Genomic DNA, 23,086 nt, shown 5'->3' with positions numbered 1-23,086 from the left:
GCTTGCTTGCTTGCTTGCTTGCTTGCTTGCTTGCTTGCTTGCTTGCTTGCTTGCAAAGGACAAAATGTGTGGACGATGCAAAGGACAATACGCAAAGGACAAAATGTGTGTACGACCATACACCCGCACACCCTTACCGTACAAGCAGAAGACGGAATTGTGATATACACTGTGTATATATCTCCACACACATGCGAATGTGATATCGAGAAGTTCATGACCACGCACTTTGCATGCGTTAGTCGTGATGACACTACCAATGTGATCATCGTTGGAGACATCCATGTAGTGGTGGTGGTGTGGTGGTGGTAAACGTTATTGAAAGGGGGAGGTGGCTGAGGGATCGGGATCGAGTAAGGCCCTAGGCCTGCTTGGCCTTCTCCGCCCACTCCACCAGTTCGAGCTGTCGGTCGACGTCCCCGGAACTGAGCCAGGCTGTCCACTCAGTCTCGCTGCTATCGGGGGGATGAGAAAACAGTCAAGAAATAGTTCAGTCAGTTTGTGCTAGAAGAGTTTGGTTTGAAGTGCCCTACAAACCCAAGTCACTTGACTGCTCAACAACGGATGTGTATAGATTTAATTTTAGCCAAGAATCTGTACAAGGTTGTAACCGAACCAATCAGTATATATCACGATAATCACAGTGCTATCGTCACTACCATTACCAAATGATGAAAATAAATACACGCACTCTTGTCTAACCTTGTGCGATGTGATACAGCTTCGCTGGTCATCCCCCTTTAGAAGTGCTACCCAGCGCCATTTTGTGCATCCTGCGAATTAGTACGTTGAATTTTTCCTTTTCCTTGTTATGCAGCCCCGGGTAAGGGGTGTATTACGTCACTCTGTTTATCACCAGCACCTGTATCAGTCGCAGCGTGCGCTGCCCTTTCAGTCATGCATGCTTCCTGCTCACCACTCTCCGGACCAGGCGAGCAACCTGCGTGACCGTCTGCCGGAGCATTTAGACCGTCGCGGAGACTACCCCTTCTTTTTGCAGGACGAGACCCTTTTGCAGGAGGTTGGCCCCTCGTACTTCTACTCAGTATCAGGAGAACCCGACTTGCACACCCGACTTTCACTAAAGTACGCAGCCTCTCAGATACTGTGGCTGGTTCAAGGAACGGATTCACTCCTTTGAGATGAAAGTGGGCGATGCGCCACCTTGACATGCACGAAAAGAAGCCGCATCTGTGACGAACGCGCAAGGCCCCGTGCCAACAGTGTGCCAAGGCCCTATAATGACGCCGTATGTGTCAGCGTCCTAATCGATGGTTGATTGATGGTAACCGACGGTCTGTAGATGCCGCGCTTCCTTGAAACACACCGCAGCGCACTGATAGGCCTCTGCATGACCTCTTTGTAGACGTTGCCGGCACGACGGATGTGTCGAAGTACGATAAACACTCACAGATCAAGCCATCAGCAATCCTAATTGGCTGGACTTCCAGTACAGAGGGAGGTGGGGAGGAATGTTTCCGGCGCCAAAAGCACTTCGAACGGAGATGGGGTAAGTGAGCTAATTAGACGTGCACGCCGCGCGACCCGCTTTATCTTTTCCGGAAGGCGCGTGCAGGAAGCTAAGCACTTCCTCTCTTTAAGCGCCATAATTATTTGTTGACATGGTGGGCGCGCGGTCCTGTTTGTAAGTAGGTTTTGTCGACGGCTGTTTCAGGAATAACAGCCTCGTCAGGTCCGGGGGATGAAAAGTGAACAATCCAATATACAATAGTATATCTATTAAATAATGCGCCCTGGGGCCAATACCGTAATGTACTGCAGCACTTTGCAAGATTAATAGAAAAGGGACCGCATTCACAAGCAGCTCTTACGCCAGAATACTTCGCGCAACAAATTCTAGCCAATCCTATTTCTGGGCATAATATCAAGGAAGGCGACCAACCAATTTCAAAGTTTACTTACTAACGAAAAGCTTTTTCAATTCGGCCCCGGCCTTTGTAGGCGTTGTAACGCCTTCTTGCACTCTATAAATATACAAGGACATAAAAATAAAGGGATGGAAATTTAAACAATCCAGCAAAGGTAAGATCAGACGGCAGATTTGTGACGCTTCAGAACTCTAATATAGCTTTTGAATCGCATGCCATAGCATATATACGAGTACATGAACGATGAATGAGTCATTGTCATTTTATGTTGAAGGTGTTTATTTGCGCGCTGCTCTGGATTTCAACTCCCGGTCATGAGAATATGTGTGTGATGATAAGTGATGCGATGAAACGTCGTTACGCGCATGGCACATACTTTACAACTACAAACACACACGCAGGTATTTATGCAGTCCCAAATAAGCATATCGTCTTTAAAGAAAATGGACTGAGGAAGTCAGTTCGAGCCATCACTCTGATGTTTTCAAGTGAAGACGAAGAAGCGCCTGTATGAGCGTGCATACACAGCACACGCACGCGGGACGCCTCGTTGCTCAACTCTCCTCAGTTTTACCGGGTGGGCGCCTTCACAGTCCAGTGGCGATCACGACGCCGGCCATCGGCTGCTGCTCTTGAAGCCAAAAATTAATCCTCTGCCAACAGTCTCGTACGTCAGTGCGGTACCACGAGTGCTACGAGAAGAGCCAGCATGGTCCAACCGCCACACCCCCGCAGTGGTTCCTGGGATGCACTCGTCAGTCCGCTGAGCCGTGCTAGTACCTTCTCGCGCCTCGACGACTTGATCAGCCTGCAAGTTCCGTTTGCCGGCACGGGCTCGACTTCGTTCATCCTCAGTCCGTCCAGCGGAGGCGGACCAACGCAGAGGCTCGAATTGATCACCGCGGATCCCTCGTAGACGACACCACCGCTGCCACCAGTTTTCCGCATCCACAGCCACGACGCGTTGCACGAGCACAGAAACGAGTTATTCGCGAACTTCACGGCCGGTCCCGACGGCAACGCGCCCTCTTTCACGATCCGGATGACGTTTCGGGCGAACGTGACGTTCTTCGCCGAAGACAGGTGTGCCAGCGCTCCGGGGCCGGCCAGGTCGATTCGATTGTCCTCGAAGATGACGTTCGTCGCGTTGGCGCCTCCCAGCAGGAGTAGGCTACCGCGCTCTCGGAGCTCGGTGAACGTGGAGCCTCGAATGACGACCTCGGTGGCGTTGGTGGCAGACAGGGGGGCCCCGCTCACGTTGCCGAAGGAGCAGTTCGACACCTCGACCGTGCTCACCGAGTCGAACACGAGTGAGCCGTTCTGCGCCTGGTCCACGAGCGTGTTGGAGAGCCGGAACGATTTGCCCTTAGCAAACAGCAGCGCCATGGAGTGGACCTGCACGGGATGGTTCGCAGGCCAGGCTCACGTTATAGGGTTAATTACCAGACTATTCACGCTTGCTGGTCATTTCCATAAGCGCAGAAACCAACTGCCGCTTCCATATATGAAGACCATTGAAGTGCACCAAATGCGACGTTATCAATATCGACACTAACGCAAGGGAAAAACGAGCAATCCACTGGGTTTTGCAATGCGACACGCGATGCTTTATGTTCACATATTTATAAATGACGCGTGGTCCAAAGCGCCAAGCTGAACGTATATGTTCCTGGGTTACTATCTGCGCACAGCGGGAGCTTTTGCAAAAAATGATTGACTCTGGCTCCTTGCTAAACAACGTTTCTTGCGAAACTTGCGACTGTTGCCACGCCGGATCAAGTGAAGTCAAAACTAAAGCTGTCTTTTATTGAGGACGTTTATTGAGCATGTCGTGTGTGCGATGAGTTGTACCTTTAATCGACATCTCAATAATATTGTGAGTGATATAAAAATGGCCACAAAACACCAAATCCTCAATCGACATGCATTTTGCTTGTTTCTCTTGGTTTGTGTCAAGATGGTCTGAACTGCTTAAAAATGGTGCCGAATGAGTTGGCAGGCGTTTGTGCCCCGTGTACTTTCCTTGTTCTTCGTACAACTGTGAGCGCTGCACGAACTTCACCATGAATATAATTGTTTGCTTTGCTTTTTATTAAGTGCGAAATTAATATTGCTATTCTGAATATCCTTAAAACTTTGGATGGTTCTATTGCACTAATAATACAGAGTCTTCTTTTTCTTCGCCTTCTGCCACATTTTGAGAGCAGGAAAGCAATGTAAACAGCATGCTTGCAATTCATTTCCTGTTTTTGTATCGTTTCATTTTTTTGTACTATGTTTATTCCCGAAGATTACCCGCCTGTCCCTGAGCTTGCCAACAGAACAGAGATTTCCCTATTTAATTTGCCAACTTAATCACATGTTTGAGTCCAATGCAGCACGTATGTGAGTTTAAATGTGCCCGCTACTGCACGTGCATGAATTTTCCAATTTACACCTCGCTAAGTTTGAAGATCAATAAAGTATTGGACGTCGAGTACCCCCTTTTTTTTTTCTTTAAATAACTTTTAAAATGTTTAAATAAGGCAGAGAAAGATTAGACATAAATACATAACTATCTGCGCACCAATTGTTTTCCTTGCTGTCCACGGCATCGCTACGTATCTGGCATGCGCATGTGTATACACTAACCTGTCCCAGGCGCGAATTGCGGATGGCGAGCTGCTGGACGTCCGTGAATCCTGCCAGCGCTGCAGGCGGAAGCTCGGCCATGGTCACGTTGTCCATCTCCAGCAGTTCGGTGCCGCGTAGGCCGTGCAGAGCCAGGTGCTCCAGAGTGAGGTTGCGCACGTCTCGAAGCCGCATGGTGCGCACGCCGGACACCTTCTCGAAGGCCATCGAGCGAACCACCAGCTGGTCGATGTCACTCAGCGTGAACTGCACGCAACGGCAAATTGAGTTGGGGCTTGTTGCCACGCGCTATATAGTTAAGTCAGTGTGGCGTATCTGGTGGTAGTTCGATTGAATGAGAGCTATGTCATACAGCTTACTTTTGCGTACTATGTACACCTATGAGCTGCTGCATCAGGAATTACGCGACTATACGTTTTTACTGCAGCTTGCTGCACGAGGTTGCAGGATGTTGCTACGTTGCCCACGACCCGCCGTAGTAACTCAGTGCATATGTGGTGGTCTGGTGCCGAGCTCGAGGTAATGGGTTCGATTCCCGACCGTGCCGGCCGCATTTTGATGGGGCGATATATGCAGAGCACCCCGAGTGGTAAAAAATATATATATATTTCCGTATCCAACGCACTGTGGGAATCGATATAAGCGAAGCTTTGTATGCTGTCTGCTTTGATTGACGAAAACGGGGGTTAATGTTAGCGGTGAATGTGTAATTTATTCAGAGTTTATTCCAATACGAGAGTGGTGAGCTGATGTTGCGCGTTACTTTGCGTGCACCACTGCTGTTTGTCTGCGTAGTCCAGAGAACACACAGAGGAGACGTGTCTGCTTGAGGCGTTGTTGTGCTTCATTGTTCACAATCTCTAAGAGGGTTGGGCATTATCATTGTCTCACATGGCGCATGGCACCGTGACAGGAACGTTACTCTTTGATTGAATTATGGGGCTGTACGTAATTCAATTAATTATTGTAATACAACGCTTCGCTGCGAAGTGAAGACGCTCCTGTTCCGCGCGACGCTTCTTTCGGGCCTGGGTGTCCTCGATGCTGTGAGCACACTTTGGAGCCATTTTGCTGGCGCGTGTTTACGCGCTACTTCTGCATACGTGGCCAGCACGCTGTTGAGACGCCAGCTCCAAGCGCTCTATTCTGGCTGTGGGCCATTGTAATGTTTACGCTATCACAGCCCAGCACGCGACATCCACAGCCCAGCGCCTTCATTGTTGTCGCATAGGAAATCAAGCACAGCACGTGCCATACGCACAAAGTGTGAAACGCTACAGCGGCCAAGCCGCCCAGGATGCGCGGAGGCGAGCGTCATCTGGTGGTGTTGCAAGAAACTATGCAGCGCGCGCGAGCAAGACCACACCAGCAGCAGCGCCCGGAAAGTCGGGAGAAGAGGCAAACAAAGCTTTGCTTTAAAATATTCCTGAGCCTTTGACTACGACGTCACTCATAGCTCAAGAGTCGATTTTTGGACGTTAAACTCCGTGACATATACGGAATCACTCTTTTTCAAAATTATCCGCTAAGATGAGATTGCCAACAAACAGAATTAAAGCTTTAAGTTCTCCACTGCGCACCGCGTACCTGTGTATCAAATATGTTGGACGGAGATGAATGAGATATTCGTTCGTCTGGCAAGATTCCTCGTACTGGAGCAACGGACTCCGCGCTGGCTCAGTCATGTTAAACGCTTCAGTTTCCATGTGCTCCCTTCATTCCTTTCACTTTTTTCGATTTTGAGCTACGCCATATCCCTTTTACGGGCGCCTCCTAAGCAGTTTGCCGGAATAAGAAAAAAAGTACGCAGATAAAGCTCTCAATAACGAAGAGGTTACATGTATACGAGAATGCAGACCTCTTCGAGCGACAGAGTGGCCACCAGGTACGGTGGCACGAGCACGACTCCGCAGTGCCTCACGCTGATGTGCTCCACGTCCGGCTCGAACAGCGCGAACAGGTCGAGCGCCTCGTCTCCCCGCGGGCACGAGCAATCCACGCGCTCGTCGATGCAGCTGCACAGCTCCAGGCTCGGGCACGAGAAAGCACCGCTCGACGCGCTCGCCGCGCCAATGGTCCACGCAGCCGCTGCGATCACTAAGGGCGCCCACATCTTCGAAGCACGATCTCCGTCGAGTCTCGGGGGCGCGTGTGCTAACTTCCCGAGTTGTTTGTCGACTACGCAGGCATGCGCGGCGACCGGACGCGGCGTTCCCCAACCGAGCCGCTGAGCTCGTTAAATTCGCACCGCCCGCGTCGGCGTTGAAAAGACCGCTTGCCCTTCCGGAACTGCTCGGCTGTTCAAGGGCTCGAAGTCGGGGCTGTCTTAGCTCACGCGTAGATCAGATCGGATTGATGTAACGAGACAGCCATGTAGAAAATGGCATGGAACTAAGATGGAGCTAATGTATGGCTGCCGATAGAAGCCTCGCACTCGTGTGTTGTATGCGACTGTAAAACGACGTACCTCAGCTGTCCCCTCGGACGTGTACTTTCGCCTGCCCATAGTGCTCGCGCGCTGTCGGACATAGTACGTCTTTTTGTTGCGTACTGCGTTATATATATTACTCGAGGGAACAAACCACGGTCGTTGCCATGTCCGGGCACGACCTCAGTTCCCAGCGGAAATTCAGGGAAAGGGGGAGGGGGGCACTATAGTCATGCAGGGCGCATAAAACGCAGTATTTATAAAAGAAACTGCGCTCTGTGGATCTAAAGAACTTTACTAGCTGGTAATCGCGACGGCAGCATGCAAGGTTCCAGAGGATTTGGGATCAAGTATACGCGAGGACAAGGGTACTTAGAAATCGCAGGGAGACGCCTTTGTCTTGCAGTAGACTGCGATGATGATGATGATGATGATGATGATGATGATGATGATGATGATGATGATGATGATGATGATGATGATGATGATACGCGCGGCGCTATGCCGATCACGGCGCAATGCACGACGTGTAATTGTCTCATTTAATTCTGCCGTAGACTAGATAAGGTCCTTGGCCATGAGAGCAATCGCTTTCGGGCGACACTTTCAATTGCGCGCTATGTCGCATAAAGCATGACCCCTCACCGTAGAGCAACGGGCAATACGTCAATTAACTGACTCAGCCAATCAACGCACATGGAATGTGACGCTCCCGAAAGTGACCACTGAAGTGAACCTCCACAGGTTCCATTGCAAAGGGGCACATGCCCCCCGGCCCTCAGGACCGACACCCCTTTTACTATAAAGTGAAAATCAAATAACGCTTTGGTGTCGTAGTGGCAAAGCAATTACACTCAGAATCTCATGTGGGGATTATCTAAATGATGCGTAAGCATTCGCTACTAATCACCTGCTGTTTCGTCGTCCGGTATGCTGCTGCCTTTGGCATAACTGCGAGAAACATGTCGAAAGGATCGTGAAACGGAGAAGCACAGTTACAACACTGAAATTTTACCTGAGACCAGCATGAGACGACGAATAAACGGCAAGTAAATGTTCACCCATGTTATAGATAACTCCCCAGAGGATGTGGACGTGGGATGAAATGACGAAAGAGATCATGTAGATGAAGCAAATGTATGCAATGTTTATTATGTAGAGTGTCTCTTGTTTGGTTCTTCTTGAAGCGCTTCTTCTTTAGATTCAAAATGGATGATGATGTGTTTGGATGATGCCGCTACTTCGTGGAAGATGAGCAAGCTTGTGGATGCGCGTTGTAGTACGTGACGCAATTGAACAGAGTCTTGTTTGGTAGACCTCATACAGCCGTGGTCGATGACGCTGCCTCCTCTCGTTGCGAGCCATTATCAACCGTATCAACCGTACTCCGGCGGTGGCCCGTATGGCTTCGGGCCCCATCTTGAAAGCGGTCTACGATGGGAACAGAGTGTGTAGAGTGCAGATAGCTTCGTGTGCGCTGTCTTCTCACCGCTTGTGTTTGTGTTGAAGCGAGAGGCAACACGAAGGTGATTTCGCTCGCTACCGTATCTTGAAAGTGGTCCTCTTACGTGACGGAGGGACGGACGGACGGACGGATGGACAGGTTTCCTCGTGGGGTAAGCCTAGAAATGCCCACACAGTTAAAATAAATGTTTGTGTAGGCGAAACGAGCCCCGGCTCCTGCCCCCATACTGAGAATACACTTCTGGAGGCCCTGACCCCATGTGGCAAAATATAATACGAAACATCCCAACAACGATACCCCTCATAGCTGCCCCCTCCCCCCCCCCCATTCCACCAACCTGCACGAACACTTTTCCGCCTTGGCGGAAACATGCACGGAGGAAAAATAAAAGACAAAAAGAAAAAAAATAGGTGGATCCCATGCACTGTGGGAATCGACGCAAGCGAAGCTTTCTGTGCTGTTTGCTATATGATTGACAATAATAAGCGGCTATGTTGACGGCTAATGTTTACTTTCATCAGCGTATAGTGCAATGCGAGAGCGGTGAGTTGATGGCAAATATTACCGTATGCGAGCACCCCTGCAGTTTCTCTGCGTAGTACACAGAACAGACAGTAAGACGTGTTTGCTTGAAGCGTTGCTCTGCGCTACTGTTCATAACCTCGAGAAGGTTAGTATTGTCATTGCCTCGCGCGGCACGTCGCATCGTGGCAGAAGTGTTAAACTTTAGTTGAATTATATGGTAATAATGTACGTGCCAAAAGCACAATCAGATTATGAGGCACGCCGCAGTGACAGACTACGCATAATTTTGACCCCTGGGGTTCTCTAACGAGCCCTTAAGCAAGTACGCGAGCATTCTTGTATTTCGCCACCGTCGAAATGTGGCTGTCGCGGTCGGGATCGAACCAGCGACATCGAACCATTACCGCCAAGGTACCATGGCGGGCATTGAAGTGCGACGCCTAGACTCTGCGGTGCTACGATGTCGTTTAGAGGCCACGGTGCTTTAATGCGGCTTTGAGTCTGCACGCCATACGTCAGTTGTCCGCTTGGTAAATATGCAGGGTGTTTATTTTTCAGAAATAGCAGAAACGGCAAATAGCAGGTACGGTACTTACCTTGAACTTCAATTTATCCACTTTGTGCGCTAGTGCTGTCGTGTTATAGTGGTAGCTAGTGTGCCTCGGGGGCACGCGCATCGAGGCACCCTTAAAGCTTTAGGCAACCCGAAAGCCCCTAAATAAAAAACAAAAGGACCTCCATATGCATCCGCTGAAGATTGCCGCCGTCCGCTTCGGGTGTGGTTCAGAGCGTGTATATGAATGAAAGGAGCGTGGCAGAGGGGAAAGGCGACGCGAGAAACTCATTTGGACTTTAGCACCACATTGAATGTGCACAATGCCCTCTGGAGCTCCCTGGGCGTTAGCCACAATCGCGTGATTGACGGCCGTAATTATCCGTGACCCCCCGCAAAAGCATTGCTTAAACTGCAGCGCTTGCCTTTCTACTATCGTGCAACTGTCCACAGGGAAATTATATAGAATTGTGGGGAGGAGGGCGGAGAGGAGGCAAAGAATGGGAAGAACTAGGGTAACTGAATGTAAGACCCCCAAAATAAAAATAAAAAGTAGCGCCATCCTTTGAAGATTGCCGTCGTCCTCGTCCCCTGCTCTTTCCCTCGACGCCCGGCCCTCCCATTAGCCGAACGCCGTCGCGTGCTCTCGCGTGCTCTCGCGCACTTTTGCTTGCTTGTTGTTTGCTTCCTCCGCCATCGCGGTGCGAAACATATATATATGGCTGTACTCGGATAGCGCCCGCTCCTGGAACAGGCGACTGCCCTCCATGAAACGCTGCTTTCTGCAGGTGACGGCAGGCGACGAAACAATTAAGTTTATGCTTGCACAGACGCGGCAGCAGCTTGCATCCCCAAAAGCGCAGGCAAATTTTCATTCTGTTTTTTTCTTAAAAGCCAGGCAATTAACTGTACCAAGGGTGCTACTAAACGAAGTCGACGCCAAAATGCGACCATTCTGCAAAATTTGACCAAGAATAGTGCAGGAGTGAGCGCAAAATTTTTTTTATATCACGCGCAGCGAAATATTCAGGGCCCTGTACATTCTTGAGCAACCTACTCAGGCACCACGTTTCGCGCCTCCTTTGTACTTTTGTAGCATATAGTTCCGTGTTCGCGATGCCGCGTTGCTGCGCCTTCGCATGCAGCACAAGTGAAAGGGACGGCAAGCGACTATTCCGTATTAACGCGACAGCGTTAAGGAGCTCGTGTCGCAGAAAAGCCGGTGTCGTCGGCGTCGGCGTCGGTGGCGTTGGCCGTGAGCGATAAATCCCAGCAGGCACTTCATGAATAAAAAACAACTTGCAAGATGGGCTGGGTGGGAATCGAACCAGGGTCTCCGGAGTGTGAGACGGAGGCGCTGCCACTGAGCCACGTGTTTTTTTTCTTTAATGCCTGATTTTTGTTACATAACTATTTACAAGAGGAAACAATCACCGTAACAAAAAACAAAGTACAACATACATTTGCTGTTGTGCACGTATTCAACCTGTATCGTACTGGCTTAGTCTAATCAAAATTCGCGCAAATACACCAACGGCTCTACTCTTGGGAGCCACTCGGGTGGTTCCTCTGTCGCTTTATGGAGGGCGACAAACCAGTGCATTTGTTCCCTGAAATACATCCGTGCAGGCCGCGCATCTTTATCAACATGGTACCCCGCCATTCTCGCGCGCCAAATACAGTGGAGGCCCAAGAGCATAATTAGATCAAAAGGCACCCCGTCCTCATTATCTACGCTTAGGTACCGAATGCCATACGGGTCTAGTGGAAATTCTTTCTTTAGTGTCCTCTGCAATACATCCCAGAAAAACACACCTTCCCAACAGTTTAAAAAAACATGATCTATTGTCTCTGGCTGCTTGCAAATTAAACAGTGTGTTCCCCACGGTAAATACACTCCCTTTGCCTCCAAAAACTTCTTAACTGGTAATGTTCCCGTGTGTAATTTAAAGAAGAAGGTCTTTGTTCCTGGCGGGGCCTGCATTTTCTTTACTCTTTTTAAAACATCGCTGCTTGGGCCTCCACCGTACAAGGACCTGTACAGTGGCATGATTCAAAGCGGTACAAAAGCGCCTCTAGTGAATGCGGTGTCGCCTTAGAAACGAGCTGTTTCTAAGGCTCAGGCGTGCGTCGCTTGCTGAGGCGCACATTTCTTTGCCGCGCCGAACGCTGCGTTGCTCGAGGCTCACCGCGTCCTATGCGGGGCGCGTAGTCGCTGCGCCGTAGCCCATTGTCTTACACCCCTTGGCGGGTCGACGGGAACGCTGTCGCTTTCCACTCTTGAAGGCGAAGCTTAAGCGTCCTCCAATTTTTCCATCTGCCAAGCGAGACGACCATCGGTGATTGCCTGCTCCGGAGTACTAAGACAGCGAGACGCTGTCATTTTCAACGGCACCGACGAGCACGACGTCGAGGACTGGCTCACTTCGTATGAGCGGGTAAGCGCCCACAATAAGTGGGATGATGGCGCCAAATTCGGCAACGTCAACTTTTACCTGGCGGGTGTGGCTCAGCTGTGGTTCCACTACCACGAAGCTGATATTTCCAACTGGTTATCATTTAAAACGAGCTTCGCGGAAGTCTTCGGCCGACCCGCTGGTCGCAAGCTCCGCGCAAAACAGCGCTTACGCGGTCCACGGCGCCCAGCAATTCGGCGAGAATTGCACGTCCTACATTGAGGATATCGGCGACCTCTGCAATCGCATCAACCCTGCAATCGAAGCTGATAAAATCAGAAACATCATGAAGGGGATCGAGGACGACGCCTTCCAAATGCTCATTGCCAAAAATCCCCAAACTGTCACGGACGTTGTTCAGTACTGCCAGAGCTACGACGAGTTACGGAAACAGCGCATTTCTACAAGCCTCCCGAGCTCTGACACGGCCAAGATGTCAGCATTAACTGTAGGCGCCCTTTCTATGACACCACAATGTTAATGCAGTAAATACAGCAGCTTGTCCGAGAAGAAGAGGCCCGACAAGTGTCCCTTGTTCCCTGCGTCCCGGACTCCGCGCAGGCGCTTACTCCGACGTTACGGCAAGCCATAGAGGTGCAAATTTCTGAGGCGCTACCAACCTCCTACCAGCATCCGCCTGTGTCCGCTCCTCTGACCTATGCTGAAGTCGCACGCGGGCAGTCAGCAGCAATGCCACTCGGCACGGATCCTGGTCGACCAGCAAATACCTTCTCTATACGCTGTGCGTGCGCCTGTCCGCCCGAACCCGCCACCTTTTCGCCGTCCCGCACCGCCGTCGCCTAATCCTTGGCCCACCCCGGACAACAGGCCTATCTGCTACTTCTGTTGTCTACCTGGCCATGTCGCACGTTTCTGTCGTTGTCGTGACTTCCGTCCTAGTGCAGGCGAAGAAAATCAAGGCCACTTACGTCCTGAGCCAACGCACCCGATCTCCTCCCACACAACGATGGACACCTGCTCACCGGCTCGATGTGGCTACGACACACGTCGGTCGCCCTCACTCCATCGCCGTTCACTTTCCCCTATGGTTCGTCGCCCCCCACCCGTTCAAGCGGAAAACTAGCCGTCGCAGTTCCGGAGGCAAGAAGTGATGAATGTGGTGTTTTGTGGCGCAAGGGCCGAATGCAGCCACAGAGCGCCAGGTATGAATAACGAGAGGTAGATGTTACGCGTGGCTGTAAAGGGCCCTAAAAGCAATCACTGTAAAGTGCATAAAACCTATATGGGATAAAATTATGCCAATGTTTAATGAGCTGTACAGTGGACACGAAAATACATTGTGAAATAATGATGATATAGTAAAATGCGTCATAGACATTTGCAAGAAGCACTACTGCCTTAACAGAGCCCTTGAGATGCAAGGGCCTGGAGCTGGTGCTAACCAAAACTACTATCACAGCAGCGTCCTCTGGAAAGAGGAAGTGCTATGAATTTATGGGGCTAAAAACATGCAAGTCGACATGATTCAGAAATCCTAGAACTGCTTTGGTGTTAAAGAACGGTTCTGCACCAAGAAACATTGCAGGATGGAGAGATGTGTGCTGGCGGTATACAAGAGGAAAATGTTTCTTTCTTTCAGCTTGGTCTTCCCGACACTCCAGGAGGACGTGGAGGAGGGTCAGTATCTCACCGCATCTACCCACAGGTTGGAGGCTCATTTCTAATCAGTAAAAAATTATGGGTGTCATAGGTGTGTCCTATCCTAAGTCCACAAAATAGGACATCAGTTCGTCGTGTTTTCGTTTTCGGAGGCCAGAAACCTAACTGCGGCTTAATCATGTGAAGCTTATTCTTTGTTTCCACGTCCACAAGCGTTGACAGTGGCTTCGCAGTTTCTTTCCTGAGAAATGGTTGAGATCTGTGACAGGGACAGTAACCGTAGAAATAGCTAGCGATGTGAGTGATGTAGCCATTTGGTCAGCCAGCACATGACCCTCGATGCCTCTATGGCCATGTACCCAGCATATAATGACACGCGCTGGTTAGATATATACGCTCTACAGAGAACGGAATAGAGCTCAGTAAGTACCGGGTTTTTGTATTTACAGAGTGAATTCAAAGCTTTTACGACGCTTAAGGAGTCTGTAAATATAACTGTTTTTTGAAGTTTTGATTTCCTTATATGCTTTACACCGGACAGTATTACATGGGCCTCAGCCGTAAATATAGTAGTTCCGAGGTGCAGTACACCGGATTCTGAGAAGGATGGACCAACGGCTGCATAAGACACCCCGGCATGCGACTTAGAAACGTCTGTGTAAAACTCTGTGCACGAGTACTTGTACTGAAGTTCTAGGAAATGCATTTTAATATGTGCCTCTGGCGCATGTTTAGTAACCTATGTAAAGGATGTGTCTCACTCTATAAGGATGTGTCACACTCTATCAGCTGCCACTGCCAGGACGGTAACAGTTTCGCTGGAGCCATAGGTCAATGTTCAAGCACTGGAACATCCATTTCCTCACTAAGATTCCTCGCAAGCAAAGAGAACGGCCTTCTCGCTGCAGGTCGGTTATAGAAGAGAGTGGCAATGGTCATATCGCTTATACATAAATAACAGGGAAGTTCGCCGTTTAAATTTATTTTCAGGAAATATGTAAAACTGCTAAATGATCTCTGAAGATGGAGTGACCATACATTTTCTTCTGCATAAAGGCTTTGTACGGGGCTTGTCCTGAAGGCTCCGGTCGCGAGGCGGATTCGTAAATGATGGACAGGATCCAACATCTTTAAAGCACTTGGTGTAGCGGACTTATATACTATCGCGCCGTAGTAAAGACGTAAACCGACAAGACACCTATACAAGTTCAAAAGACATTTCCTATCACTGCTCATGTTGTACTTGATAGAAGGTTCAATATGTTCATTGTTTTGAGGCACTATAGCCTTCAAGTATTTAATATGCGGGATGAATGTGAGTTTCGAGTCCAATATGACGCCTAGAGACGTGCTCAGCACTTAGAGGTAACCTGCTACCAGAGAGCTCAATAGCATGACATATGGTACTATTACTCTCTTGTTCGTGAAAACAACGCATGTACTTTTCTGTGGATCAGTCTGAAACCATTTTCTTGAGCCCATTTTGCCACTTTATTTAAGGCATGCTGGACGTGTCGTTCGCGGATAGCAAAGTTACATGATTTAAATGCAATCTGAACATCATCTACATATACAGGGTATAGTGCGCAAAGAATTCGTTTTCACAACACAGAGTGTGCAGCTTAGCACACCACCTTGCGGAACACCTGTTTCCTGGGGGAAAGAACTCGACAAGGCATGGCCCACCGTTACACGAAAGGTGCGGTTAGAAAGGTAACTTTCGATGATACTCAACATACTGCTGCGGATACCCATAGCGTAAAGGTCTCCGATAATACCACAGCGCCATGTGGTGCATTCTCCAAATAAAGAAATACGGAGAGAAAGAACTGTTTGTGTATGAAGGCATTCCTCATATTTGCCCCAATGTGGACAAGGTGGTCTGCAGTCGACCTGCCTTCTCTGAAACCACATTGCTACGGATCTAGTAGTCCGTTGCTCTCAATGAGATAGACTATAGGCGCCGCTTTATCATCTCTTCAAATAGCTTGCACAGACAGCTTGTCAAAGCGAAAGGTCTAGATCTGTAGCTACTACGTGAGGACGGGTCCTTACCTAATCTTTATTTTTAAATGATGTGGAAATATATGTAAGTTTAGGCTGCTCGGAACAAGAAAGAGCTCATAAACAAATGATTAATCTTGATCTAGAGCTAGCTTCTTTCCAAGAAGATGGAATATACCCAGCAGCCCACATGACATTAGAATGCGAGAGGAGTGTTTTCTGTGTTTCAGGGTGGAGATACTTGATCATATATGATCCGGTCACCACCTGGCGCTGAGCTGTTGCAACAAGCAAGAGAAGTTTTAAGCTCAGCCGGAGGTGGCCGGAGGCAAGAACTTCAAGGCCTCGATTTCTACCCGCGAACGACATAACTGTGAATATCGAAGATGTTTCTGTGCAAGCACTCACCGATACTGTTCTTAGTAAAGAACTGTGCCTCAAATTAAAAAGATAACGATTCCGCTTTCCGACGTCTCCCTGCGTACCACAACCGCGCACCATATTCAGCCTTCAGTGGCATCTACAGCTCGCCTTGTGATTCAGGACATTTTGTACGTAGTCGAACTTGTCGTTTTTTTACCATGTTCGCACGATGTTATTCTGGGTTGGGACTTTCTTGCTACATACTAACCATGCCGTTGTTGACTGTACGTGCGCCGAACTTGAGTTGTCGCCGATGTGTGACGCCTCGTCTGACAAGCCACCTTCTCGAGTGGTCGTCGCCGTGGACACTATATAGCTTATTTTTCTTCTGTTTTTGTGCCACTTTCTTGCGGCTATGCTCCCTCTTCCACCGCCCTGTTTGCGCCCTCCGAAGCCTTCACCTCTCGCAAAAACTTCCTCCTCCCTTTTTGCAGTTCTTGCAGTCGAAAACTCGTGCAGCGCCGTTTACGTCACGAATCGATTTTCTTCCCCAGCCATATTATTTCGTGGGGAATCGGCTTCACGATATTGATTCCGTCTACTCTACTCAACTGCCTGACGACGCGTTAAGTCTTCTCGTCGACAGCATTACTCCTGTTACCACCGCCGATTCGTCCTCCTTAGAGGACTTCCTTCCGTCAGTTTTTTTCCATTTCCAGTTTTTCCATTTCCAGTTTTCCATTTCCAGTTGATCCCAAACTCCCGCCTGCCCATCGTATACCCAACTCTTGGAGCTCCTCGACCGCTTTCGGATGTCGTCCTATCATAAACAATCTTCCTTGGGCCGCACAACTGCCATCGTTCACAACATCGACGCTGGCACCCATGCACCCCTACGTTAGCGTCCATATACCGAGTTTCTCACGCTGAACGCCGTGTCATTCACGAGTCGACGACATGCTTCATCGTGGCGTTATTCAGCCCTCACACAGCCTTTGGGCCTCCCCAGTTGTGCTGATGTAGAAAAAGGATGGTAGCATCAGATTTTGCGTTGATTATAGGCGCCTTAACAAGATCACACGAAAAGATGTTTATCCGCTGCCCATGCAGAATCGACGACGCTCTCGACTGTTCGCAAGGAGCAGAGTTCTTTGCCTCTTTGGACCTTCGATCTGGGTACAGGCAGGTCCCTATGAATGAAACTGACCCTCTCAAGACTGCGTTTGTAACCCCAGACGGACTATATAAGTTTAACGTGATGCCGTTCGGCCTTTGTAATGCGCCTGCCACCTTCGACCGTCTCATGGACAGCATTTTTAGAGGCCTCAAATGGCACATGTGTCTTAATTTGCTACGTGGACGACGTCGTAGTCTTTTCGAAGGACTTAATTGGCTCCCATTTGGCCCGCCTAGCAAGCGTCCTGGCTTGCCTTTCAGACGCTGGAATACAGCTTAATTTGAAAAAGTGCCACTTTGCCGCCCGCCGGCTTACCATCTTAGGCCATGTTGTCAGCAAATACGGGGCCCTACCCGATCCTGCAAAGCTTCGTGCCGTTGCCGAGTTCCCTAGGCCGTCTACACTGAAAGAACTCCGTGGCTTTATAGGCCTGTGTTACAAATTTTGCCGATTCGTGCGTAATTTTGCGTCCATAATCGACCCCTTATCGCGTTCGCCTCATTACGCCATCTTCTGATATCCCCTTTGACTCCGACGCTCCTACAGAAATCCGCACGGACGATATAGTGGAGTAGGCCTCTGTGATATTCTCGATGATATTCTCGGTGATATTCTTGGACGAGACGATTTCTAGTGCAAGACTTGCACTGTTTATTCAATGGTTGGTGAAAGATTAAAAGAAGAAAATGAATGAATTGAAAAATAACATCGCACGGCCCCTTAAATAGGCCCACTAAAATCGTAGCCGGAATCTTGCTAACGTCAAAGTCACCTGACAGGCAGTCAGTCTGGTTGTGGATGGGCGGCTTATCCCTGCTTCCAGGTGAGTTTTCACGGGCTTGCCTCCTCTGGCGGCAACCCACGGAGTCTGGTCGGGGATAGGCGGCGGATCCCTTCTCCCAAGTGAGTTGGCACGCGCTTGCCTCCTCTGGCGGCAACCCGCGGGTCCTATTTGGTTCGCGGAAAGCGTTCTCCCCTAGAGTTGGACAGTTCGTCGAAAGGGTTCTCTCCTTGGTCGCACACACAAAGGGGCCTGCCATCACTGCGGGGCGCCTGCCAGACCGACAACCACACGAGACAACCATAGCAAATTAGTAATCCATCCTCCGTTTCGGTTGAGCAGGTACGTCTTTCGAGCATTCTTTTTGCCCGGGGTGTTACACACCAACCATAAGGGCATTTCCGGCGGGGGAGAAAGATCCCGACGCGTATAGGGGCCAACAGCCACTGGGCGAGCGATCGGCGTTTCAGCAGCAGAATTTCCCTCCGGGGTGACGAACCCTTGGTTCGTAGCTGGTTGATTCCTGGGAGTCCTCGTGGCGCTCTTGTATGCCTTTTCTCCTTGGTTCGGTCCGGTGAAACTGGACTTGCAAACCGGTCTCGCAACTTTCCGTCTCCTGCTTCGGCAAGCAATCACCCCAGAACAGTGCCGGACCCAAAACCACAAGGCGTGCGAGCACAAGGCCAACCTCCCCCAAAATGCACCAGGCATTAAAAAAAAAAAACGCTACTGCTTTCCTATCTCTTTCGCGTGTCCTCCACCCCTAAACACTAAAAACAGCCATTTCTTGAAAGCGTTAAGACGTGGTTACTAAAATCAGCTAACAATCAACAAGTTTGCGGTAATAAAAAAGAACTTATGAAAAAAAAATACCGACGTAAAAATGCCATGGAAACCAGAGTGAGCATGAGGCTTTCGCTACTCTAGGGGCAACGACTCAGACAGTCGGCATTGCCGTTAAGTTTACCCTTCTTGTAGCGAATATTGAAGGTGTACTGTTGAAGAGCCAAGCTCCAGCGCAAAAGACGGCTGTTTTCCGTAGACATGGACTGCAGCCATGTGAGGGGACAGTGGTCAGTCTATATGGTGAACCTTGAACCAGCGATATAGCAAGCTAGCTTCTGGACTGCCCATACTACAAAGGCGCATTCATTTTCTGATGCACTGTATGCTCCCTCATGAACTGAAAGCTTTCTACTGGCGTACAGTATGGGGTGTTTGTTTTCGTCATCCCTCTTTTGACAAAGCACCACCTCCATTCCCCTGTCGCTGGCATGACACTGAAGAATGAATGGCTCAGAGTAGTCGGGCGCCTTCAACACTTGCCGGCTCGTTAGTGCTTTCTTCAGCATACTAAGAGCCTTTTCTTTTGCGTTATCCCACTTTACCATTTGCGGTTCTATTTTTCTGAGAGCATCTGTTAAAGAACTTGCAATCTCGGAAGAATGCGGGAAATATCTTTGGTAATAACCTGCCAAGCCAAGACAAAGAATGACCTGATGTCCCGCTTGGTGCGTGGTTGCGGGAAGTTGTCTGTTGCGGTCAGTTTAACCTCGGAGGGCCGACGATGGCTTTGCCCTATTACATGACCTAGATAAGCTACCTCCGCATGCCCCAATTGGCATTTGGGAGCCTTGACAGTTAAGTTGGCCTCTCGTAGACGACACAACACAGTTCGCAGGTGTTGCATATGATGAAGAAAACATTGCTATGTCATCGAGATATGGAATTGCATAGTCCTCCATTCCCCGCAGCAACTGGTCCATAAGGCTAGAGAAACAATAGGGAGCATTCTTCAATCCAAACCTCAGGGCTTTCGGCCGAAAGGTTCCCATCGGAGAAATAAATTCCGCAAGCCTGCTTGCCTTCTCGGTCAACGGAACCTGCCAGTACACTCTAACTAAATCGAGCGTAGAGATGAAATTAGCAGTGCTCACTTTCTCAAGCCTTTCCTCGATATGCGGTATTGGATAAGTCTGGTCCTTCGTGATTAAGTTGAGCCGGCGGTAGTCAATACACGGTCGCGGCTCCTTTCCTGGGACCTCAACTAAGACAAGAGGCGAGGTATAATCACTCTCTCCTGGCTCGATTACACCTAGCTCTAACATCTTGTTTACTTCAGCGGCCATGACTTTGTCACCAGTTTTCTTTTTTGTTTTGGCGTAGTTCCAGAGTTTTTTCCTTATGTCTCGTATTCTACAGTATAGCCTTCATTGATCAAATAGTCAGTTCCCTTCAAGCTGCCACAATTTTTCAGTACTTCTTTTTGAACATCAACGAGCTCCATAATAACTGGCCTAGATTACTTGTTTCTTCCGAGCCTATGAATTCATTCTATAGTTAAAGGCTCCATTTTCAGGATGTTTCTAACAACTTTTTGTTAATTAGTAGTTGAAGACTATCACTGCTTTCCTTTTCATTTTCCAGTATTCCATAAATGATTAAAGTTAGATCTCCTGAAATGGTTTTCTAGATTGTCTACTTCACACTGCAGTGCTTGCACAACTTTTTGTAAATTTGTCACCTGCTTCACACAGCCCGTTATTTTGTCATCTAGAGCCTTATGTAATTCTAACTTGGACTCAATAGCGGTCAATTGTTCCAGCTTGCTTTTCTTCAGATCCTCAGCAATCTTCTGAACCTGATTCAAGACAGCAGCACCCTCACGCCCGAGGTCAATTATGGGGTTTTACGTGCCAAAACCACTTTCTGATTATGAGGCACGCCGTAGTGGAGGACTCCGGAAATTTCGACCACCTGGGGTTCTTTAACGTGCACCTAAATCTAAGTACACGGTGTGGGGATGCGCGACTCTCGCGCGTCCCCTGATATGTTTTTCCCGCATGGCGCGCCTCCTGTAATCCGACTTCGCCGCGTGGCCTGCGTGATGCCGGCGGCGGTCGATGTGGTTGGGGCGCAGTGCGAGAGATGGCGCGAGTGTTGCGTTGCTAACGCCGCCTCACGGCAGGGTTACTTGGGGGCGCAGGGGAGGACGGGCTGCTCTTTCCCGGCGGGTCGGCGCACGGCGCGGACATCCCGCGCGCGCGCGGCGGCCCATGCTTCTGCGAGACCGCCTCGCGTGGCCGCCTTCGAACGCGCCACGATTCGCGTGACCATACACGCGAAGGACCAGGCGTTGGGATCCAGCATGGGGAGAACATATTCGCTCGCAAACCGGTCGCGGTGAGTCGGACTTCTAGATTTGTCGCGCGCCCATCGGCATGTTTTGTGGATAGCAACTCGGCTAGCAGGCATTGATCTATGAAAGGTGCAATAAATGCCCTTGTGATTGTTTGCACTACTGTGTTGTCGTTCCTTTGTCCCAAGAGCACGGGTGTGAGAGACCCCACATCTGGCTGCCCAACGTGGGGCTCTTGGGGCATCGGACGATAGTTTTAACAGTTTTGCTTCGTTCAAGACCTTTGTTTGAACCGAAGCGTAGGCCTAGCGTGAATTTTGATCGCTAGCGTCGGCGGCGTGCTTTCTTGAGCGAGGTGATGGTGGCGGTAGTGTGTTTGAACATGTCAACATGCTAAGCCTTTTCGCAAGTGTTTTTTTAATGGCATTCGTCGGTACGAGAGCCACGTGGTCTGCATCCTGGGAGAGCGAGGCTCAGCGCCCGCGGAGCAGTGGCAAGCCTGAAGCGAGTGAGTACGGAAGCCTCGTGGGTGGTCCGAATTTTTTATGTAAATAGCTTCTTCTATCTCTTTGACTCGGATGAAGTCGCGGCTCTGGGAGCCGGGTGGCCGCGGGCCACGGGTGCCACTACGGGCTGACTGGTATTGCGGCCTGGCACCGGGCGCTCCGACACCGTCTGGGACGGTGGGCGCCCTCAACTCGGATGCTGTGTGCCCCGAGCGGAGTAGGACCACCTCACAGAGCTGACGTCTCCTCGCGGCTGCCTGTTTTGCGCTCATTTTGGGTGTTGGTTTTGGATGCCGGTTGTTGTCAGGGTAGCGACGCTTTAGGCCTAAGGCTTTACGGAGCTGCCTGTCGCACGTGGAGGGACACAACCTGGTAGACCGTGGCGTTGAGGTGTTGAAATTTGCTTCCCTCATTCTATTTAGCCTCGCACGAATTGAAATTACTCGTTCGACTTAAGGAAGCGAGCTTCGTTCACGTGAACTTAGCATCTGAGTAGCTGCCCGATCTTTGCTAGCCGAGTTGAACATCGTACCACGTGGGCGATGCGCATGCAGAATTCCTCTCCCTTGCACTACTTTAGTGTTTGCCGAGTGTGTTGAGTTTACGCAGCGGGATTGGAGTCACCCCTGGTTTGTCGTCACCTGCGCATCGTCTGCGCTGCTGCCCCGGACTACGATCGAGCCACCCCGGGCGATGGTGATGCTGTGGCCAGTTCGGCGTGGCGACTTCGGCGGCCTCCTGCATCCAGCTCACAACCCTCGGCGGCGGACAAAAGAGCCGGCGGTCACCGAGCTACGGCGGCTCTTCCCAGCAGGGCGCGTCCTGCGCGAGCGACGCTTGTTCGTTCCGACTACTGCGTCGTCGCTTCCGGAGTCCTGGCCTGGCATCGTGCCCTCGAGTCAGCAAAGCTGCCGCTGTGACCGGCGGACGCCAGCGGTGCACCCAAGGACAATGTCGGCTCGCATGCTATGGACAGCGGGGACATTTCCTTGGCGCGGCCACTGTTTAATGTTCTACCTTGTTCGCGAAGCACAGTTTGATATTAGACCGTGTCACATGTCTTGCCGGAATATGCAGTGATTTAAGGTTGGGGGGATGTGGGGATGCGCGACTCTCGCGCGTCCCCTGATATGTTTTTCCCGCATGGCGCGCCTCCTGTAATCCGGCTTCGCCGCGTGGCCTGCGTGATGCCCGCGGCGGTCGATGTGGTTGGGGCGCCATGCGAGAGATGGCGCGAGTGTTGCGTTGCTAACGCCGCCTCACGACAGGGTTACTTGGGGGCACAGGGGAGGACGGGCTGCTCTTTCCCGGCGGGTCGGCGCGCGCGGCGGCCCATGCTTCTGCGAGACCGCCTCGCGTGGCCGCCTTCGAACGCGCCACGATTCGCGTGACCATACACGCGAAGGACCAGGCGTTGGGATCCAGCATGGGGAGAACATATTCGCTCGCAAACCGGTCGCGGTGAGTCGGACTTCTAGATTTGTCGCGCGCCCATCGGCATGTTTTGTGGATAGCAACTCGGCTAGCAGGCATTGATCTATGAAAGGTG

General features: G+C 50.3%; 1 protein-coding gene and 1 long non-coding RNA gene across 2 annotated transcripts in view; one reads left to right on the top strand and one right to left on the bottom strand.

Moving 5' to 3' along the window:
- LOC142579166 (uncharacterized) overlaps nucleotides 1-15,824 on the top strand; it is a 131,250-nt gene extending 115,426 nt beyond the window's left edge. Inside the window, exons 2-3 of the long non-coding RNA XR_012827364.1 lie at nucleotides 13,548-13,613; nucleotides 15,802-15,824. This is a non-coding gene — a long non-coding RNA (uncharacterized LOC142579166). The remainder of the gene's footprint in view (nucleotides 1-13,547; nucleotides 13,614-15,801) is intronic.
- On the bottom strand, nucleotides 2,151-6,774 carry LOC142579163 (uncharacterized). Its single transcript, XM_075689108.1, has 3 exons — nucleotides 6,379-6,774; nucleotides 4,521-4,766; nucleotides 2,151-3,284 (listed from the first exon to the last, which is right to left on the bottom strand). Exons 1-3 carry the CDS (start codon nucleotides 6,631-6,633, stop codon nucleotides 2,562-2,564), a joined length of 1,224 nt encoding a protein of 407 aa, XP_075545223.1. The 5' UTR covers nucleotides 6,634-6,774; the 3' UTR covers nucleotides 2,151-2,561.
- Nucleotides 15,825-23,086: the final 7,262 nt, after the last annotated feature.

This window comes from Dermacentor variabilis, chromosome 4 (genome assembly GCF_050947875.1).
Source record: "Dermacentor variabilis isolate Ectoservices chromosome 4, ASM5094787v1, whole genome shotgun sequence".
In the NCBI taxonomy this organism is placed as follows: Eukaryota; Metazoa; Arthropoda; class Arachnida; order Ixodida; family Ixodidae; genus Dermacentor; species Dermacentor variabilis.
Note: the sequence above shows the minus strand (reverse complement) of the source record. Positions and strands in the feature narration are given on the sequence as shown.

Coding starts and splice junctions, on each gene's coding strand:
- LOC142579163 (XM_075689108.1), bottom strand. CDS start 6,633: ATGTGGGCGCCCTTAGTGATCGCAGCGGCTGCGTGGACCATTGGCGCG. Junction 4,767..6,378: donor CCACTCTGTCGCTCGAAGAG/GTCTGCATTCTC, acceptor CGTTGCGTGCAG/TTCACGCTGAGTGACATCGA. Junction 3,285..4,520: donor GCAATTCGCGCCTGGGACAG/GTTAGTGTATAC, acceptor CATCCCGTGCAG/GTCCACTCCATGGCGCTGCT.